General features: G+C 46.0%; 1 protein-coding gene across 1 annotated transcript in view; it reads right to left on the minus strand.

Annotated features, from left to right (window-relative positions):
- Window positions 1-17,011, minus strand: part of itgb8 (integrin, beta 8) — a 26,804-nt gene extending 9,793 nt beyond the window's left edge. The window contains exons 1-10 of the mRNA XM_079749883.1: window positions 16,894-17,011; window positions 16,016-16,168; window positions 15,171-15,259; window positions 12,981-13,152; window positions 12,164-12,270; window positions 10,637-10,776; window positions 9,667-9,832; window positions 3,094-3,252; window positions 1,784-1,879; window positions 653-745 (exon numbers count right to left, since the gene is read on the minus strand). Coding sequence (XP_079606009.1) covers window positions 653-745; window positions 1,784-1,879; window positions 3,094-3,252; window positions 9,667-9,832; window positions 10,637-10,776; window positions 12,164-12,270; window positions 12,981-13,152; window positions 15,171-15,259; window positions 16,016-16,112 — 1,119 coding nt within the window. The 5' untranslated portion in view covers window positions 16,113-16,168; window positions 16,894-17,011. The remainder of the gene's footprint in view (window positions 1-652; window positions 746-1,783; window positions 1,880-3,093; window positions 3,253-9,666; window positions 9,833-10,636; window positions 10,777-12,163; window positions 12,271-12,980; window positions 13,153-15,170; window positions 15,260-16,015; window positions 16,169-16,893) is intronic.
- Window positions 17,012-21,346: the final 4,335 nt, after the last annotated feature.

A 21,346-nucleotide genomic window follows, 5' to 3' on the forward strand; every position in this document is an offset into this window, starting at 1 on the left:
GACAAAGGCTTTAATCATCCCACTTACTCCACCTTCACCTCCTGTCCCCTTTGTTTTACGGCCCCATTAAGTGTTTTTCCGCCCAGAAATATTCTAACACAATAACCCCAATCCACCAGTACTTAGCAACGCCCAGAGACACCTTAAGTCCTTCCTGTGAAAACCATTCCAACCAGTCAACTGCTCCACAGCTGTAATCATTACCTCTGATCACTGCATAACATCACCACCATGGCTGTCAGAAGGATAACTGTACACACTCACACATTTCAAATGGATTCATGGGGTGCTTTTTTTGTTGTTGTAAAAAGGCTTTGTCTGTGGAATTTACCAGCTGACAGGAATAGCATGCTCCCGGGTCAATGTGTGAATACATGCACTGTTCGTCAGATGGCTGCATTAATAGAAGTGAGGAACAAACGTGAAGTGTCAGACTGGGAAAAGCTATAATATAATAATGATAATAATAACATATAATATTTAAGGCTGTACCATTTACTTATATTAGTATATATAAAATAGTGTAGGGTGTTAGCTGCAGGCCTCCTAGAGCGAGGTGCCTATCCTTCCCTGCTCCACATCCTAGTCACAGCTACCTGCATCAGGTGGCTGTGTGTGTTTGTGTGTATGTGTGGCGCCCATGGGTGTGTACCTTGTAGGCGTCCACCACCAGCTCTATGAGGTTGGGGGCCTGGAAGTGGCCCAGCCTTCCCAAATATGATCCTGGCAGCAGGCTCACTAGTGCCTGGGGAAAATGACATGAAATTACTTTAGATTTATTGATTAAATTCACCAATTATTATAGTTTAGAAGGTACAATATGCAACATGGACACCGAGAGTTTTAAATGGGTACTGCAGCCCAATGTGACAATATGGGAGAGAGTTGTCTCCCTCCACACCCCCCTCCTTCCCAGACTTGATACTGTAAGCAGTTGCCAGGTTGGGGACACTGAGATCTCTCTCATGTCCCCAACCTGACAACCTGGCCCATTATTCTATTGTGATGTGTCAATCGACAATGAGAGACTATTAGTTCTACAGTATTAGTTCATCATCCAATGTAAACATTTCGCAATGAACTTGATGTTTGCACTTTATAAACCAGCTCATGTGGCATCCGTCTGGAAATCCTTTTGAGCCGGAAGCTGATCCATCTTTCTATCCCAACTCCCAGACCTTTAAACATGGCTCTGATCATGTAGCTTTAAGAAAGAGGATGAGGTGGGCAGAGTGTGTAGTGCGATCTCAGTTGATCCAGGGTGTTTGCTCGCTTCAATGGCTGCAGCACGCTGTGTTCGTGGGCCAAGTTGTTTTGTATCTGGCAGCCCCGGGGTCTCTGGGAATAGTCATGACTAACCGGCCAACGACAACAAAGCTCCGACACGGAATGTACATTTCAAAGGAGAACCTCCTGGCGGTAGCACTGGTGTTTGGAGATACCCGTGTTAGGAAATGTTCCCCTTATCTCTGATGATATATCATGTTCAGTTGATGAATTATAACACTAAATGTGTAACATACTGCTCTATGAAGCATTTCGTAATCACACAATATTTTCACGACTGTATAAAATACGGTCAATATTATAGTATTTATCTAATGACCGAACATGATAATAACCCATGAATATGATGATAAAATACATTTGTACGATGAATGCAATACATATTATTTTCCCAGAAATTGGAGCAGTTAGAGTGAGACATTCTGTGTGTGTCCTTGTGCGCTCGTGATAGTAAGCGTGTGCATGAAAACGTGTGCGTGTCTTCAGTGGGATATACCTTATACCACTGGTACTGTTGCTTTTCCACCGCGAATATGGAGTAGATGTGGTTCTCCAACAGCTTGTCCGACAACTGGTTCAGACTTGGGTGGTCCTGGATCGAAGAGGGGGGGGAGAGGCGGTTCACTCTGACTGACTCAAAGAAGGACGGACAGACAGCAGGCGGCCTGGGCTACTGAATGACTGACGGAGGCTGGCTACCAGATGACAGCGGAGAACTCTTGGATCGGAGGCCAAACGTCAGCCTCACACATGATCCAAGAGCTCAAAGAAGATCTATCTGGGCTTTTAATTGATATTTATTCGCTGCTATACCTGGTTGTTGACTTAACACCTTCATGTGTAGGACGCCCTGATTACGAGATGGGGTGTAACACGACTGAAGAACATCAGTAGTGGAGGTGGACGGTGAAGTGTCTGTCAGGAGTAGCATTAACATATAAAGAGGAGCAGAACCAATCAAATGGATGAAACGTCCTGCTACCTGGTTTTATTGTCGGCTAAAATGTTCCCCTTAATCCGTCATTCAAACCGTTCAATGAGCTTCTAGCGACTGAGCCTTCCAGCCAGGGGCGATTCTAGGGTCAGAGCTTTAGAGGTGCTGAGCACTCAATGAGCCCCACTGCCACACCACCCACCCTTTTTTCACACAAAAACAAAAAATATTTCTATTGAAAAATAACTTCATAATTTTAACCTTGGTTCAACTAACTCAAAAGATTTTATGTTTTGGACATTATTTAACAATTTCAAAGACGAACAAATATAATTTTTAGAATAACATTTCTTACTCCCAAGTTTTAGGGGTGCTGAGCCCCTTTTTAGGGGTGCTTCAGCACCCCTAAAAATGGGCTAGCCTCGCCCCTGCTTCCAGCGACTGAGCCTTTCTGGTCTGTGTGTGAGAGTGAGGCGATGTCCGAGGTTAGAGAACATCCTGACATGTCTTTGTTTTATTCCTTCACTGCCCGGCTGTAATCTTTCCTTAGTGATCTTTTCATTTAACTTTAGTGATGGCTTTAATAAAACATTAAGTAAGTATTTCTGTTAAACCAGGAGAGGGGGAGACAGAGGGGAGATGAGGTGGTAGAGCGAGGGAGGAGGGAGTGGAGATAGTGAGGGAGGAGGGGGGGACATGGAGAACTGGATAGAGGAAGTGAGGGGCGAGGAGGAAGAGGAGGACTGGGAAGGAGAGCGAGGTTCAGAAGGGAGGGAAGAGAATAAGAGACGAGAGGAGAGAGAGAAATTATGTTCAAATGATGTTAACGCAGGACGTTCAGAGTACTTCTGCCCTCTAACTGCTTCCCTCACCATAGTGGTGCTCTCTGTGTAGACGTTGTTCTCCAGGTGGCAGAGGCCGTCGTTGGGCCGGACGATGCCGGCCAGCCGGCTGTCCAGGGCCAGGTGGGACGGCTGGTCAGTCATCAGCAGCAGCAGACGCTTGGACCCCGCACGCCAGCCGAGCTCCCTCTGGAAGAGAGACATAGGGAGAGAGAGAGAGAGAGAGAGAGAGAGAGAGAGAGAGAGAGAGAGAAAGAGAGATAGGAAGACAGCAAATAGAGAGAGACATAGGAAAACAGCAGAGAGAGAGAGAGAGAGACCATCAAACACAAGACACCATGGAACATAAAGCTTTCACTATTTCATACTGGAATATACAAGGCCTGAGGTCGACTGCCTTTGGTCTGAAAAGCAGAAACCTAGACTTCATCAAGGAAATCCGAAATACAGACATTGTCATCCTCCAAGAGACCTGGTGTAGAGGAGATGGTCCCACTGGCTGCCCTCTAAACTACAGAGAGCTGGTGGTGCCATCCACCAAACTACCAGGGGTGAAACAAGGAAATGAATCGGGAGGTATTTTAATTTTGTACAAATCCGAACTCATCAACTCTGTTAAATTAATCAAAACAGGGCAATTCTACATCTGGTTAGAGATAGACAAGGGACTTACCGCATCAGAAGAAAACATCCTCCTGTGTGCAACATATATCCCACCACTAGAATCCCCATACTACAACGAGAAAAGCTTCTCTATACTAGAGGAGGAGATCAACCACTTCCATGCCCATGGTCATAATCTAATCTGTGGTGACCTCAACGCCAGGACGGGACAGAAGCCTGACACCATCAGCACACAGGGAGATAAACACCTACCAGGAGACGGGACCATCGTCTCCCCCAAAGTGTCTTGCCAGATATAACTAAGACAAAACTACAAACAAACATGGACTACAACTATTACAGCTGTGCCGCACGAAGGGACTGTACATCGTCAACGGTAGATCCCGCGTAGACCCCTATGGAAGATACACCTACAGCTCATATCTCAGCAGTAGTACTGTAGATTATTTTATCACAGACCTTAGCCCTGGGTCTCTCAGAGCTTTCACAGTCTTTTCACACCCCTTAACACCACTATCAGACCACAGCAAAATCACAGCCTACCTACATAGACCAACACCTAACCAAGAGGCATTAAAACCAAACAAACTACACACTATAAACAAATGCTATAGATGAGAGCAGTGTCGAAAAATATCAGAACACCATTAAGCAAAATCACATTCAGACACTTTTAGATTACTTCCTAGAACAAAACTTTCAGTGCAACAACGAAGGGATCAACATGGCAGTAGAAAGCCTTAACAACATATTTGACATCTCAGCCTTACAATCAAACCTGAAGGTCTCAAACAGTCAAACTAAGAACAAAAACAACTTTAACGATAAGTGGTTCGACGACAAATGCAAAAACACTAGGAAAACATTGACATAGGGACCCAGACAACAACAATATCCGTCTCCATTATTATGAGACCTTAAAACAATACAGAAACACAATAAGAAGAAAAAGGGACCAACATGCTAGGAACCAGATAAACCAAATTGAGGAATCCATAGACTCAAACCATTTCTGGGAAAATTGGAACAAACTTAAACAAAAACGGGAAGAATTAAGCATTCAAAATGGAGATTTATGGGTAAATCACTTCTCCAATCTCTTTAGCCCCATTGTAAAGAACAAAGAACAAACACATATACAAGATATATTACAAACACTAGAATCAGTTGTTAAAGATTATCAGAACTCACTAGACTCTCCAATCACATTAAAAGAACTACAGAACAAAATAAGTTCTCTTGAACTGAAAAAAGCATGTGATGTTGATGGTATTCTGAACGAAATTATTAAATATACAGATCTCAAATTCCAATTGCAAATTCTAAAACTGCTTACAACTGTTCTTAGCTCCGGGATTTTCCCAATATTTGGAACCAAGGACTGACTAGCCCAATCCACAAAATTGGACATAAATTTGACCCTAATAACTACAGAGGGGTCTGTGTCAACAGCAACCTCTATAAAATTCTATGTATGATTATAAATAGCAGACTCATTAACATCCTGACTGACAATAATGCCATAAGCAAAAACCAGATCAGCTTCTTACCAAATTATCATACAACAGACCATATATTCACATTAAGCACCCTCATTGACCACCAAATAAAACAAAACAAAAGCAAACTATTCACCTGCTTTGTAGACTTTAAAAAAGCCTTTGACTCAATTTGGCATTATGGTCTGTTGTTTAAATTAATAGAAAGTGGTGTTGGAGGAAAAACTTACGACATCATAAATTCCATGTATACAAACAACAAATGTGCAGTGAAGATAGAAAAGAAACACACAGACTTCTTCCAACAAAGCCGGGGTGTGAGACAGGGATGCAGCTTGAGTCCAACCCTGTTCAACATATACATTAACCAGCTAGCAAAGACATTAGAACAGTCTGCAGCCCCCGCCATAACACTGGTAGACACCGAAATCAAATGTCTGCTGTTTGCAGACGACCTGGTGCTGCTGTTCCCAACCAAAGAAGGCCTACAGCAACACCTAGATCTTCTGCACAGCTTCTCTCAAACCTGGGCCCTAAGAGTGAACCTTAGTAAAACCAAAATAATGATATTTGAAAAAAGACCCAGCCTCAACAAATACACATTCCACCTAGACACTGTTACACTAGAGCAAACAAAAAACTATACCTACCTCGACATAAACATGAACCCCACAGGACATTTCAACAAAGCTGTTAATGACCTGAGAGACAAGGTAAGAAGGGCATTTTATGCCATAAAAAGAAATATCAAACTAGACATCCCAATTAAGATCTGGCTAAAAATATTTGACGCAGTGATAGAGACCATTGGGCTCTACGGCTGTGAAGTCTGGGGCCCACTCACCAACCAAGATTTTATAAAATGGGACAAACATCAAATTGAAATTCTTCATGCAGAATTCTGCAAATCAATACTAAAAGTCCAAAGAAAGACACCAAATAATGCCTGCAGAGCTGAATTAGGACGATATCCAATTGTTATTAAAATTCAGAAGAGAGCCTTAAGCCAGCAAGTCCCCTTAGCCAGCTTGTCCTGGGAATCTGTCCAAAAAACAACAACCAACACATCAGCCAAAACCAAATTATAAGAAAACAAAAGGAAAAGTATTTGGCACATTGGAAAGAGTCCACCAAAAACCAGAGTAAATTGGCATGCTATTTGTCCCTTAACAGAGACAACACCGTGGCAGAATACCTGACCACCGTGACCGACCCAAAACTGAGGAAATCCTTGACCAGTGTGGCATCCCGCCCGCGGAACCTCGGACCGGGCGGGTCCGAGGATATGTAGTAGACGGGGTATACCATCGCCACCCTCCAGCCGGCGACAGAGAGCACCACGTCTCTCCCCCCCAATCAGCGTGATATGGGACACCTGGCCGGAGGGAGGGAAAGGACCAGGAGCCGGCATAAGAGGAGCACTTGACCGGGAGAAGGAGACCAAGTGACACGGAGGGAGTACGCACCAGGGCGGCGATCTAGAGGCTCACGGAGACCCTAGCACGAGGATACAGACAATTGATTCTTGTCGAATAAACGCCGACTGCGGCTTAACCCTTGCTTACCGTGTGATTCCTACCGGGTACCTGACACTCGGGGAGACGGGCTTCCACACCAGACCATACAGACTCAGTGAACACAGCCTGGCCATCAAGAAGGGACGCCACAGACATACCTGGCTCCCAAGAGAAGACAGACTGTGCTCCCACTGCACACACAACCAACGAGAGACAGGACTGCACTTCCTGACTTCCTGCCTGTCATACGAAGACATCAGGAATACCCTAACCCTAACTGCCATACCTGTTGGGAGAAATACAACCATGTGCAAACGCAGCAGCAAGATTCGTCACCTGTTGTGATGAGAGAAGGACCTCAAACTCCCCATAGACTCATCCCCCTGGACTCAATCTGCACACACTAATTCTCCGTAATGTAAATACTGTGTATTTAGAGTGTATCTTTAACTTATCTGTTTATACGAGATACTGTAATTTTTGTAACTTTTTAAAGTACTTTTATAGTATAACATTTGATATGCATAGATATTTTGTATTTAACGGTACATACTTATTATTATAATATATACCTTACCTTTTTACTTTATAGCGCTGTTTATTTTATTGTTCACCTGCTTTGGCAATGCAAGTGTATATTTCTCATGCCAATAAAGCCTTTTTGAATTTAATAGAATTTAATTGAATTGAGAGCGAGAGAGAGAGACAGAGAGAGGGAGAGAGATAGAAAGACAGTGGAGAAAGAGAGAGAGAGAGAGAGAGAGATAGGAAGACAGCAGAGAGAGAGAGAGAGAGAGCCCTATCTTGCATCCGGCGCAATTGACTTTCTACACTGACGCACGTGTCGTTGCTAGTTTGCAACTGGTGCAGAGCGTTCTTTTCCCTCCACCGCCACGCGTCAGTAAATTAGGGAATGATCTTGCGCCCCAAGTGGCGGTTCGGCGAAAGGAGGTGGCGTGTTCTGGCGCAAATGTTCCCTGGTGCTATTTTGCAGTTTCAGAAAACAATTCAGCCACAAACCAGAAAATACTTGGTTTATAGTCAGTGGCGCGTTGTTCAGATGCTATTTTAAGGGCGCATGCATAATGTTGCTTGTGCACCTCGCGCATACACTTTGCTTCTCTCATCTACCTAGCCACACATTCTTGGTAAATTATTTGGGAAAGAACAGCTGATACAGCGGTAATAAGTCGTACTTTTAAATCAATGCATCTGCAAACACCGTACAGCAAACACATATTTTCTTGACACAGACATCGTGTTCAAGCCCATAACTTTTAGGATTGATGAGTATTTACCGCGAGTGAGCGTTAAAAAGAATTGTGTTGTGGAAGAAAACGCTATTCCATGTGTGAATTAGGCCATATTATTTGGCCATAAACTGAGCCATTTGAAGTTTGAAATTCATGTGGTCATGCATCTGTCTCATCGGAGAATGCAAACGCGCTGTCAAAATATCAACTCGTCAGATTCAAATGTGCTCATGGCTCTTAAAGGGGATGGTTTATTGTACGTTACGCCCAAACCACACCTACGGGTAATTAGGCTACTTCAGACCAACCCTTTTTAGATTTGTGCCAGGCGCAAGAGCCATTTATTGGCCGGAATAATAGCAACATCGCCATAGAACCGCCTACAAAGCTACTTGCGCTTGGCGCTTCTCACTTGCATTTCAGACCGTTAAAATAGGGCCCAGAGAGAGAGAGAGAGAGAGAGAGAGAGAGAGAGGAAGACAGCAGAGAGAGACATAGGAAGACAGCAGAGAGAGAGACATAGGAAGATAGCAGAGAGAGAGATAGGAAGACAGCGGAGGGAGAGAGAGAGAGAGAGAGGGAGGGAGAGAGAGAGGAAGACAACAGAGAGAGAGACATAGGAAGACAGCAGAGATAGAGATATAGTGTGAGAGAGAGAGAGAGAGAGCGAGAGAGAGAGAGAGAAATAGAAAGAGAGAGAAAAAGAAAGACAGCAGAGAGAGAGAGACATAGGGAGACAGCAGAGAGAGAGAAGTAGAGAGAGTGAAAGAGTGAGAGAGGGGTGACACAGCAGAGAGAGAGCGAGAGAAATAGAGAGAGATAAAAAGAGAGGTGGGGAGGGGGGGTGACAGAGGAAGAAAATGAAGATTCATTACTTTAATATCCATTTCTGCACTTTTCTTTTTTCTTTGAACATAATTTAGGTATATGTCTGACTCTATGAACTCCTCTAAAGGCTGAAAAATGGTGGTGGAGTGTATTTATATGAAACATGATTCATGCTTTACATCCACAAGATGTTTCCATCACATCATCCACTAAGGCAACAGCCACGCACATTTAATATGCCGGTACTGCATCATTTTATTGGTGATGGTTGTTGGGCACTATGCAGGTGGTGACCTAGCAAAGTCCCTACTTTGATTTAGTGTCATTCTTAAACAAATTTACCATAACAGCACACCCCACTCAATATCTCTGCCTGGATCGAGGTTAATCAGAGGTATGCGTTAGAAGAAATGGTGTATGTGCGTGCGTGCATTCAAGTTTGTGCATCGTGTGTGAGTGTGCGTACGTGTGTCAAGGTCCATGGGAACCTCAGCTTTATGCCTTATGGAGAGTTTGAGTGCGGACTCATCTGCAGTCTTTATTACTCTGCTTACTCAGAGCCCCCTGCATGGCCTGAGTCACCAGCGGTGGGAGAGCCGGTCTATTAGTGTCAGTGGAATACCACAGCGCTGCTGGGACCATGGAATCAGATGCCTGTGCCACTAGCTAATGATGACTCAGCATGCCAGCCCTCACTCCACCAGTATGGGTGTTGAACACACACACACACACACAAACTCAAACACTAAAACAAACACGCACACACACACGCAAATGCACACACACACACACACACACACACACACACACACACACACACACACACACACACACACACAAACTCCCCTAACACACACACGCACCCCCCCACCCACGGCTCACCTGGCAGACGGCCGCCTGCAGCATGGCGTCCAGCCCTCCCTCAGGTGTGTCCATGTTGCCAGAGATGAGCTGGCGCTCGATGACGCGGCTGAACTCGGTGATGTTGTGCGTCACGCTCAGGATGTGGTGGTAGCCATGGGCAGGGCGGCAGCGCACTTCGTAATCGCTGGCGTAGAGCAGAGTTGAGAGCAGGGATGTAGAGCAGACGTAGAGCAGGGACGTAGAGCAGGGACGTAGAGCAGGGACATAGAACAGGGACGTAGAGCAGGGACGGAGAGCAGGGACGTAGAGCAAGGACGGAGAGCAGGGACGTAAGAGCAGGGACGTAGAGCAGGGACGTAGAGCAGGGACGTAGAACAGGGACATAGCGCAGGGAAATAGAGTAGGAACATAGAGCAGGGACGTAGAGCAGGGAAATAGAGCAGGGACGGAGAGCAGGGACGTAGAGCAGGGACGTAGAGCAGGGACGGAGAGCAGGGACGTAGAGCAGGGACGTAGGGTGAATGACGGAATGGGAAGACGAAGGAGAGGAGACCGAAAGAAGAGGACAAGAGAAACAGAGATGGGGAGGAACGAGAGAGGATAACGAGACGGATGAGTTCACTTTGAAAACGTCACATGTTGTGTGAGCCGTGCCCACTGATAACTACACTGCACTCCAACCACTGGAGGAAGTCAATGCACCTCAAAGCCAATATACGAGTCTATAAGCTTGATAAAAAGCATCAGGGCAGGATCATGAAATTATCTTTCTTTTTACAATCTTTTTTCAATATTAAAAGATTGCGTAGTGTGAAACCGGGATATCAAGATCAGCCAAATCAGGCATTTTAAACCCAACCCTGAATATGAATATGAGAAGCTTTCCAACAGCCTGTGATGTGAAGCTTTAAAGTTACTGCAAAGACTCCTGTCAAACAAAATGAATCCCTTTGAATTCCATGATTGTGAACGGAGGTGTGGCCTGTACCTGCACGGGTTGTTGATCTTGGATGGGTGGACGTTGATGTACGGGGAGACGGGCTTGTCCACGAAGGAGCCGAAGCCCAGATGCAAGTCAGACGAGTGCTCCCTCATCCTGTGAGAAAGAGCCACGCCCACTGTTTTCAACTAGAGAGAGAGAGTGGGGAGAGAGGGGAGACAGCGGTAGAGGGGAGGAGAGAGGGAGAGAGGGGGAAGGAGAGGGGGGAGAGGGGAGACAGCGGTAGAGGACAGGAGAGAGGGAGAGAGGAGAGGAGGGGTGGACAGAAGGGGAGGAGAGAGGTTAATTAGGGGAGATAGGGATACATAGGGAGGAGAGGAGACAAGCGGGGAGAGAAGGAGAAGCAAAGGAGAAAGGAGAGGACAGGAGAGAGAGAGGGAGAGATGAGGGAGGGTAAAGAGAGGACGATAGATGAAGAGGAGAACAAAGGAGAGGAGGAGAGGAGGGGAGGAGAGGAGGAGAGGAGAGAAAAGGAGAGGAGAGAGGAGAGAAGAGAGGAGAGGAGGTCAGGAGAGGAGAGGAGGAGAGGATGTGCAGGAGAGGAGAGGAGAGAGGGGAGGAGAGAGGGGAGGAGAGGAGAGGAGAGGTGGGGAGGAGGGGAGAGGAGTAGAAGAGAGGTGAGCAAAGGAGAGTAGAGAGAAGAGGGGAGGTGGGGAGAAGAGAGGAGCAGAGGAGAGGTGAGTAAAGGAGAGGAGAAAGGAGAGAAGGGGAGGAGGGGAGAGAGGAGGGGGGAGGAGGAGAGAAAAGGAGAGGAGGAGGGGAGATTATAAAGGAGAGGAGAGGAAAGGAAAGGAAAAGAGAGGAAAAGGTTGAAGTATGAGATGAATAAGTAGCAAGAAAAACAGTGGAGAAAGTAATGATTAATGAGCCAAGGAGGGAAGGAGGTTTCTATATTTAGTCCATAGGAGATGACTTTATACTATTCTATGTACCTAGGCCTTTTTGTTTGGACTCTCTTGGAATGCTTTAAAGGGAACCTCATTTTAATGGATGCACTGTCATCGGTGCTCAAGTCCTCCATTAACGTGACTCAGACATGATGAAGATATGATCACTGTGGCATTGAGTCACTTAAGCCTTTTAGCTGCCACACTGTTATAAAATTCTATAGGAAATGAGCTCATTAAAGTCCATCAGAGGAGTCAGACCTCTTTTTACTGCGATACAGTCGATTCTGTAGATATGTATTGCGGTCTTTACTAATTTTACACACAGTATCACTGAGGAATTCAGAAAGCATTTTGAAACGTTATAACGGTAAAAAAATATATATTGAAGTGGGCTGTGCAGCATTAAAAAATATTCTTTATTTTAACAGCGATTTTATTTTGTATGCTTTGTTGCCCGCCTCAGTGAAGTGCAGAGAGTAAATCACTGTGTTTACAGACTAGTGTGAGTCGGCCATGTCAATCTAGCTGTGTGTGTGTGTGTGTGTGTGTGTGTGTGTGTGTGTGTGTGTGTGTGTGTGTGTGTGTGTGTGTGTGTGTGTGTGTGTGTGTGTGTGTGTGTGTGTACCTGGTCCAGGTTCTCCTTCATGGAGGCGGACACATCCACCAGGTAGTACAGGTCTACAGGATAGCGCTGCAGCTGGCTCACCGCCACGATGAAGCTGGCCTCGGAGCCTAGGGGGATGGAGACACACACACACACACACACCAAGACAAACAGACAGACACACACAGACAAACACACACGCATACACACACACAGACAGGCACACACACACACGCACGCACACACACACGCTCACGCACGCATGCGCACGCATTTAACGTTCAGGGCATTTAGCTTTTTTTATTCAAGGGATAATGATCTACGTGGAGTAAAGAAGATATGAAATATATATATATAATAATATAACATGTATAAGGTGATTTGTAAGATGATGATTTGAATATAAAACAACTCATTGAAATGGGTTGAGAGATATAAACATTATAGTTATTTTAACGCAGACAAACCACAGCTGCACCGTTAACTTGTCACAGCAACGAAGCAGTAGAAGCAGTCAATTCAGCGTCTAGGTCTAATGTCTATGGTCCATAGGGATAATTGACAGTTTTGTTCAGTGTTGGAATGGTATTGCATCGATCAAAACAGTTAAAAGTGTTTCCTTAATGAAAACGAACGCACACCCTTGGAACATTATTTGCCAATCAGAATCAGGTACTTACAACGGTGTGGTATAAATAGACAACTACCACACACCCATTAATAAATCCATTATATTCATATATGGTAAACCACTCATGGATGGGAACCACGCCATGAGGGCGAGTGATCAATAACTGAGACATACCCACGAAGGGACACATTCAGATGGCCACCGTACCTGGCCTGAGGGTGACCTGGATGTTCGAGGGGGACACCTGGGTCCCGCTGAGAGTGGCGTTGACCTCCACCTTGACCTCTGGGTGCTCCATGGCCTCCAGGCTGCAGCCCTTCCTCAGCAGGCTCAGCGGCAGGTCGCAACGCTGGGACGCACCGGTCCCCTCAAGGAACGCCTGCCGGGGGCCAAAGGTCAAGGGTCACCGTGTATAAGTGAGGTACATGGCGACAGCACTATGTTGACCTTTTGGTCGCATAGGAGCATTGGGAGGTTAGCTACTCCTCAAGTGGTACGGTGTCTTTGGTCGTTGCTTAGTGATAAACCATTATGAGGAGTCATTGTTGTGTTTAAAAATGACACAGCGTTTCTCATGTGGGACGTGGCAGAACAAATTTGTCATTAGCCTAGTATTCGCCAAATTGAGGGGGATTTAGGATGTTAGAGTGCTGCAGCTCAAGAGTCCTCTCACCATGGAGGAAAATGTGTGAAATATTGAGAGGACCATGTCCATATTAATTCATTTAGGGCTCAACAGTCAAATATTGTGGTGCGTTAAATCTTGACAAAACGAGAACAGTACAACATGAGTTTGTGTGGATATGTGTGTGTGTGTGTGTGTGTGTGTGTGTGTGTGTGTGTGTGTGTGTGTGTGTGTGTGTGTGTGTGTGTGTGTGTGTGTGTGGTTGTGTGTGCGTGCACACGTTATTAGCTGCTTAGTGGATATGTTGCAGTCAACAGCCAACAATAGAGCACATTCATGCCCGGCCGCTTAGGGAAATCCTGGGATTAGCAACCTTTGGTCAGTGCTGAAACTCAGTAACCAAAAATGCTAGGGGATCGAGGGAGATTTGAGAAACACAACCGCATTATTGAACTGTTTTGACATATTTTATGAGACACCATTTAGCGAGACACTTCAGCACTGATTGGAACAGGGACAGCTGCTAATGAGAGACCTGTGAGGAAAGGATTTATGGTGCTGAGGCTTTTGCTGGCTTTAGAGCACAAAGGACGCACTTCAGCATTAATTCAAGCCACAATATACTGGAATGAGGCAGATTCTCCAGGGAGCCATACAGCCTAAAGCATGATTGGGGGGGGGACTGGTGGACTATTCAGAGGCACCATGTTGTTATGTGTTGCTATTAATGTTCCTGGGTAGCTAAGGTGTTATCTTTCCAACAGATGCTGGTAAATATTGTGTCCGATGTGTGTTGTGAGAGTTGTCGAGTTGGTGTTGTGTTCCGGAAAACACAAATAAGAAAGAATTCAGCTTTTCGTGTGTACTTACTTAATTGTTTGTTTATTCATTGGACCCGTCTGTGTGTGTGTGTGTGTGTGTGTGTGTGTGTGTGTGTGTGTGTGTGTGTGTGTGTGTGTGTGTGTGTGTGTGTGTGTGTGTGTGTGTGTGTGCGTGCTGTGTGCTTGTGTGCATATACCTGTGTGTGTGTGTGTGTGTGTGTGTGTGCGCCCAGGTCCGTGTGTTAACATCTCCTACTCCTTCTAGGCCATGGTAGCTGATAAGCACAAGGTCAAGGTTCACTGGGTGGGAAAGCACCTGAGGTTTTTAAATGGACACATGTGGGCCTAGCGGATGTGGTGTGTTTACGTGTGTGTGTGTGTGTGTGTGTGTGTGTGTGTGTGTGTGTGTGTGTGTGTGTGTGTGTGTGTGTGTGTGTGTGTGACACAAGCTTTACAGCTTCTGGCAAATGTTTGGTGGTGCAGGGTGGTTACTTTACAAGAACACAGGATGATGTAAGTGGTTTAGACAGTCACACACACCCACACACACAAACACACTCTCTCACACACACACACACACACACACACACACACACACACACACACACACACACACACACACACAAACAAACATAATTAATTTAGAGACACACAGAACCAAATTTGACGTATTTAAACACATGTGGGATGAATGCATTAAATGGTGTCAATAAGTGTGTGCGCATGAGCGTCTAGACGAATACATGGATAGAAAAATAGCTTTGTCTCACACATAATGACTCACACAATGTCTGACACACACACACACACACACACACAGTCGGTCAGAGGGCAGGCCAGGGTGAACCTAAAGATATATATTCGCGAGTGCAGAGCCCTTCAAACTCCCCCCCCCCCCCCCCCCCCCCCCAACCGTTCCCAGACACAACCACACACACACACATTGATTACCTCCTGGAAGCACCAAGCACACTGCGGCCCACGCCGAAGGCACTCTGTACAAGAGGTGATGGAGGAGGATCTACACAGAACACCGTCACCTGGAGGATATAACATAGTAGAGGAGAGGAGAGGAGAGAGAGCAGAGAGGACAGGAGAGGAGGGGAGAGGAAAGAGGAGGAGAGGTGAGAGGAGGAGAGAGGAGAGGAGATGGAGAATAAAGGAGATGAGAGGACAAGAGAGGAAAGGAGTGAGAGGATAGAGGAGAGAGGAGAGGACAAGACAGCAATAAGTTTATGAGAGCAATAAGAGAAAGAAAAAAGAGGGGCGAGGAGAGCAGGTCAGATTAGCATATGAAAGACTGTGTGCAAACACTGATTAGTAATGCTAGAGCAGGCCTATTAGAACAGGGATGAAACAGACAGAGAATGCTGCTCTCGCCTTGGACACTAAAAGACCCTTACTGCAGGTGGCGGGAGGAATGTGGGAGAGAGGGGGAGGTCGTGGGGAATGTTAGTCTGCGTGCAGGGCCGCAGTATGGATAAATGATACATTCATTTCCGTTGAACTGTTATTGGTTTATAATGTTTTTTGGGGCGAAAAGTAGTGGCTCATTACACTGCCACACACACACAGTCACACACACACACACACACACACACACACACACACACACACACACACACACACACACAGACTGTGCAGGGTTGGAATGTATAATAAAGTGATGTGACGACAAAACCTATTTTGAGTACACAGTTCCCCTCATCCAGAACCCAACGACAACAACAACAACAACGGTACAAACCGTACTATGACAGTAAAACAAATAAAGCAACATTAAATAAAGTAATTACCTGAACTGGATGCTTCAATGACGGCAGCCTCCACGGACAGGCAGAGGAGCAGGGCATACCGGGGGAGGTCACTGTACGTACGGAGCCAGGAAGTCATGTCCACACCGAGGGGAAATGAAGAGAAGGAGCGCGGGGCGAAGCGCGGACCCGGGGCTTTCGTGAGGCAGACGGCGGCGCGAGGCAGCAGGTCAGCGGTGCCCGTGCGTCAACGTGAACAATAGGCAGAGCCGGGAATGTGCGACAGAGCCGCGTGGGGCATTCTCGCGGGGTGGCGGAGGATTCAATACGTTCACCCAATAGCGTCCTAATCCGTGCCAACGTGCCAAAGTGTTCACATCCCTAGGAATAAGCTTAGCGCGAGCGTTCGGCGACGATGCGCGCGCCAGAGTGAGCAGCAGCGGTACTGAAAGTGAGAAGGAGCAGCAGCCCCTCATCTATCCCGACCTGCAGGTGTGTGTGCGTGTGTCGTGGGTGTCGTGTGTGTGTCCTCTGCGCACCAATGACGAGCAGTTCATCCGCGGACTGAACCTCAGAACGTGAGGGGAAAAAAACCGAAGAACCAACTGCGTACAAATAACCGTCTGACATGAAGCTAACCTATTAGCCGCATCCCCCGTCCACATGGCCGCTGTTTATTCAGCTTACCGTGAGAGGAGAGAAAACCCTTACTGTCTCAAAACCAGCAGGCTCTAATCTAGCTACTGACTCAGCCTGCCGGTGTCATAGCAACGGAGCACTACTGGAGAGAGATAAAAGAGAAGACCAAGAGAGTGCGATGGAGGAGAGAGACAGACTGAGAGAGTGAGAGATGGAGGAGAGAAACAGAAGAGAGAGTGAGAGATGGAGGAGAGAAAACAGAGAGTGTTCAAACTGCTTACTTTGCTAAAGCCTTGAGTCCAGGCGGTATGCATTCCAGTGAACCATGACTTGGGGATGTTTATACCGCTTCTTCGGGAGGCGCTGTACGCTGCTGATGTGGTGCTTTGTGTGAGTGGGGACCTAAACGTGTCCGGAAGCCAGGCCGGGGGTAGTATCAACAGCCTGTTTTTTTCCCCCTCCTCTCCTCTCTTTCGTGCAAGTGGTTCACAGTGCGTTGTTGAAGGTTTTTGAGGGGGGTCCATTGTGAAGAAGAGAGATTCCAATGGCATGGAGTAACCAAGCTGCGCCGGCTGCACTGCTGTCCCGGAGCCAAGAGGACTCGGGAACACAGCTCAAACTGAAGGGAGATGGAGCTCAGCTCAGACACAAAAGACATAATATAGTCAACAGTCTCTTGCAGCGCCTGGACTCGCTCAATGCATTCAACACGCTTTAGAATGGTGAAGGAAACCCAAACAGTGATGGTTTGTCACCATGCCTATAGTCAAAATAAACAGACCGCGACACACACACACACACACACACACACACACACACATACAAACAAATGCCTTATCTTCCGGGGTGACCTTCATCTGTCGCTTATGATCTTGCAGCCCCGGCTGGCCAACTATTCCACTCATTGTACTCATTCCCGTTGAGTGGCCGAATACGTTGAATTTCGGTGGGTTTTTCAGCACAAACCCCAGCCAAACTACAACCCAGTCTGCAGTCAAGCTCAATTAAAGTAATGATGCCTTATAGAAACAATTTAGCAGTGAACTTGTGTGTGTGTGTGCCTGTCAGCCGTGTTTTTGTCAGGATACTTGCACACAAGGCTTTTGTCCGACCAAACCAGGGCCTTGCACCTATGTACCTTGATGCCGTTCCCATTGCATTGGTGCAGTGTTCTGCTGATCCCTAAACAGTGGTTTGAAGAGGAACATTTCACATTCCCCTACTGACACGTACATAAACATTAGACATTTATATACATAAAAAAAATAATATATATATATATATGTATAAATATATGTATAAGCATAAACTGATGCCTGCAAAGCAACAGCCAACAGCTCAACAAAAGCAGTCACAGCGGTCAGAGTGGGAAGCGGTCACAGGGCAGACCGGGGTTTAACCAGCAACCCTCTTGGGTTGCCAAAGACCATGACGCAGCTCCTCTCCCTCTCTGGGTGTAGGGGGGGGGCGGTCCTCCACTGTTTGGAGGAAAGAACCACACCATCAGGGTACCTGGTAATGGATTCTAATATAAACACAACCCCCTGGTCCCCGTGCTGTCAATACTGGCCAGCCTCAGACTCCCAGTGACAGCTGTCATGGAGTCACAGTTTGTTGTCAGATGGACACTAACCACTGCTAACCCCTCACATAAACACACAAATCCATCAGTCGTTGCTATCTATCTTGGCTGTTTGTCTTTGCATTCTTTTCTCCCATTGGCTCAAACCGAGTGATGACCTCAGTGTCAAAGGTGACTAAAGAACCACTTAGAGTAGGTCCAGTAGGAGTGTAACCACGCCCAACCGGTCTGCACGCAGCACACACACATCAGCTACTGTAGGAAACAATGGTCCATCATAGTGCAGTTAAAGAGTTAATCACATATGATTTCAGGTCTGTGTAACTGCACATGGATGGGACTATAATACATTGTGTCTCGAGCATAAATATACAACTTTTACATTTGGATAAAAGAGACAGAGAGGCTTTTATCCATAAGCACTTACAGGTGAGGCTGAGAAAAACCCAAATCAATAATGAAGCCACCACAACATTTCTAAGTGCAAGCAGCACTTAGAATAAAAAAAGCACATTTAAAAAAAAAAAAAGTATTTTAGTGTGTGTGTGGATATTGTGAACAACAGACCGCACAGCGGAGCGCAAAGGGAGTGATAAAGAAACGAAAAGAGGTGGAAATGTTTTAAAAGCTTTCAAGAATATTCCTGCTATCATTACATTCATGACATTTTAAGTACTATCATGTTATAACATTTGTTACTTTCAGAACCGTTTTTGATCATGTTATAACATTCATAACTTTTTTTTAATTTTAAGTGCATTCATGGTCGCAGAAACAAACTCCTTTATCCGATTCCGGAGGGACATTTTACAAAAACAAAGAAATTCCCCTAATCAAGTGCTGGATGACGGTCTCCTGCACCTACACACAGAGGCCTGACTGTGTGTGTGTCATGGTAACCAGGGGAGCAGTGGGCTAGGACCGTAGGCTGGGGGCTTCCTGGAAAACAACAAAACGAAACGACCCAGGGTCATTTAAGGTCACATATATTTCTATACTGTCAATACTCCCACATGTACTGTCTTGTGAAAGTACCGTTTCAAGGTTCAGACAGATGACTTGATAGAATGAGTATAATCATCTCCAAACTTCTGCTCTCCTCTCTCATAAAGACAATGACTGAGGTTATGAAGATGGAATAACTTTATCCCCAAATAGATTCAATCTTTTTCTTTTTTGATTCCATCATGTAGTGTTGATTACAGTTTGGTCAGTTGTAATCCTACTATTAATGTGTCAATACAGTATTTGTGAAATATACTATTAAACTATCAACTACTATACAAATTTAACTCCAGTATATAGTTGAGTATATTGTTGGTATTTGGTTTTTCCTTCATTGCAAATTTCTTTCTTTCTTAATTCTCAGCTGAGGTTAGCACAATTTCAAATCCTATCAATACGCAATACAATTTACAATCTAGAAAATGACCTTAAACAAACAAGCTGAAGAGGCCCTGGTCGAACAGTTCTTGACATTTAAACCTACACAAAGGTTTGGTTCTTTAGCACCAAAACCAGGCGGCCAGACCGATGAGAACCACATCTTCAGTTCAGACGTCAGTATGAAGAAGACGTCAAGGCAAACCCGCAAAAAAGCGAGCACAACATGATGTAACCTATAATTTCGATGTATATCCAGTGGGGAAAAACCAACCTTTGTGGGATTCTCGGCTTGAATGGAAGCTGCTTGGAATACTGCAAAAACATCCGTTTGTCTCTCCGCACAAACAGTCCTGAGGAAAACCCGTGGTCAGAAGTATGTCCCTGTCAACAAGCGCACATAGATGGCATGCACGCAAACACATGCCCTCACGCACACACACACAAACACACACACACACACCTACGCTTGGCTCGACAATGAAGAGGATTTGTCAGTAAATGAAAGCTGCCAAACCACAGGAACACATAGCTGGTGTTTCTGAGTCGGAATCTGGCGATCATTCATTCTCAATTTGCAGTTGCTGCTTCATTAGGTATTCACAACTGACACAGTGAATGCCTATTGTATTTCTAGCATTGTTTTTTCGTGGTAATGCCAAATGCTCAGCCCATGATCTCTCTGAAGTTTTCAAAATGTTCGTCAAACGTCAAATGTATTCCCGGGATTCCATTTGGGGCACTATAAATCACAGTCATAGTAAAACGGTCAGCCCTGATAGAAGGCGAAACATGCATAAAGGCCATATTTTACATGCTGACCAAAGACATCCACCTCGTCCTGGGACACACTTCATCAGGTTCTCCTGCTCTGTATCCTCACTGTACGTGTAAATGGATTGGGGGATAAAATCATTGGACCAATGACTCAAAGGTGCTTGCTCACATGGACAATGTAGGAGTGCTGTGATATGCAGACGCACACTGCGCTGGCATCAGAAAATGCGTCCCAATTGACACATGAGATGTGAAACCAAAACAAGAAACTATTTTCTTTTAGCTTGGATTAGCGTCAACAACATTGCAGGTGCCTGAGGCCCACAACCCTTTAAAGGATGATGTCATCACAACATCTACACACAGCGCACTCACTGATCCGGCTGGGAGACGAAAGCGAAACACAGAGCACCTGTCATCCCATTTCCCTGCTCTAATTGCCATGCCCCGGAAAGTCCCCAAGTGTTTGAGGGAGTACCCTCCCCCTCCCCCGGGCTACTTCCTGGGTGCCAGCTGAGTGGACATTGCCGCCTTGTAATTCTGTCACCGCTGGCAACTGATTCCACCTAACTGCCTGCCAAGCAGACTACCGGGAAACAGGCAGAGAGAGAGAGAGAGAGCGGGAGTGGTATTGGGAGAGAGAGCCAGAGAGGGAGGGAAGGGAGAGGGAGAGTCAGAGAGAGAGGGAAGGGAGGGAGAGGGAAAGAGAAACAGAGAGAGGGAGGGGAGGGAGAGGTATTGGGAGAGAGAGAGAGAGAGAGACCGAGAGACCGAGAGAGGGAGGGGAGGGAGAGAGCCAGAGAGTGGGAAGGGAGTGAGAGGTGGAGAGAGATGGAGAGAGAGGGAAGAGAGAGAGAGAGGGGTGGGGGATGGAGAGAGAGGGAGAGAGACAGAGAGAGGGAAGGGAGGGAGAGGAGAGGGAGAGAACCAGAGAGAGAAACAGAGAGAGAGAAAGAAAGGTAGAGAGTAGAGATAGAGGGAAGGAGAGAGAA

This window comes from Pollachius pollachius, assembly GCF_949987615.1.
Source record: "Pollachius pollachius genome assembly, chromosome: 13".
NCBI lineage: Eukaryota > Metazoa > Chordata > Actinopteri > Gadiformes > Gadidae > Pollachius > Pollachius pollachius.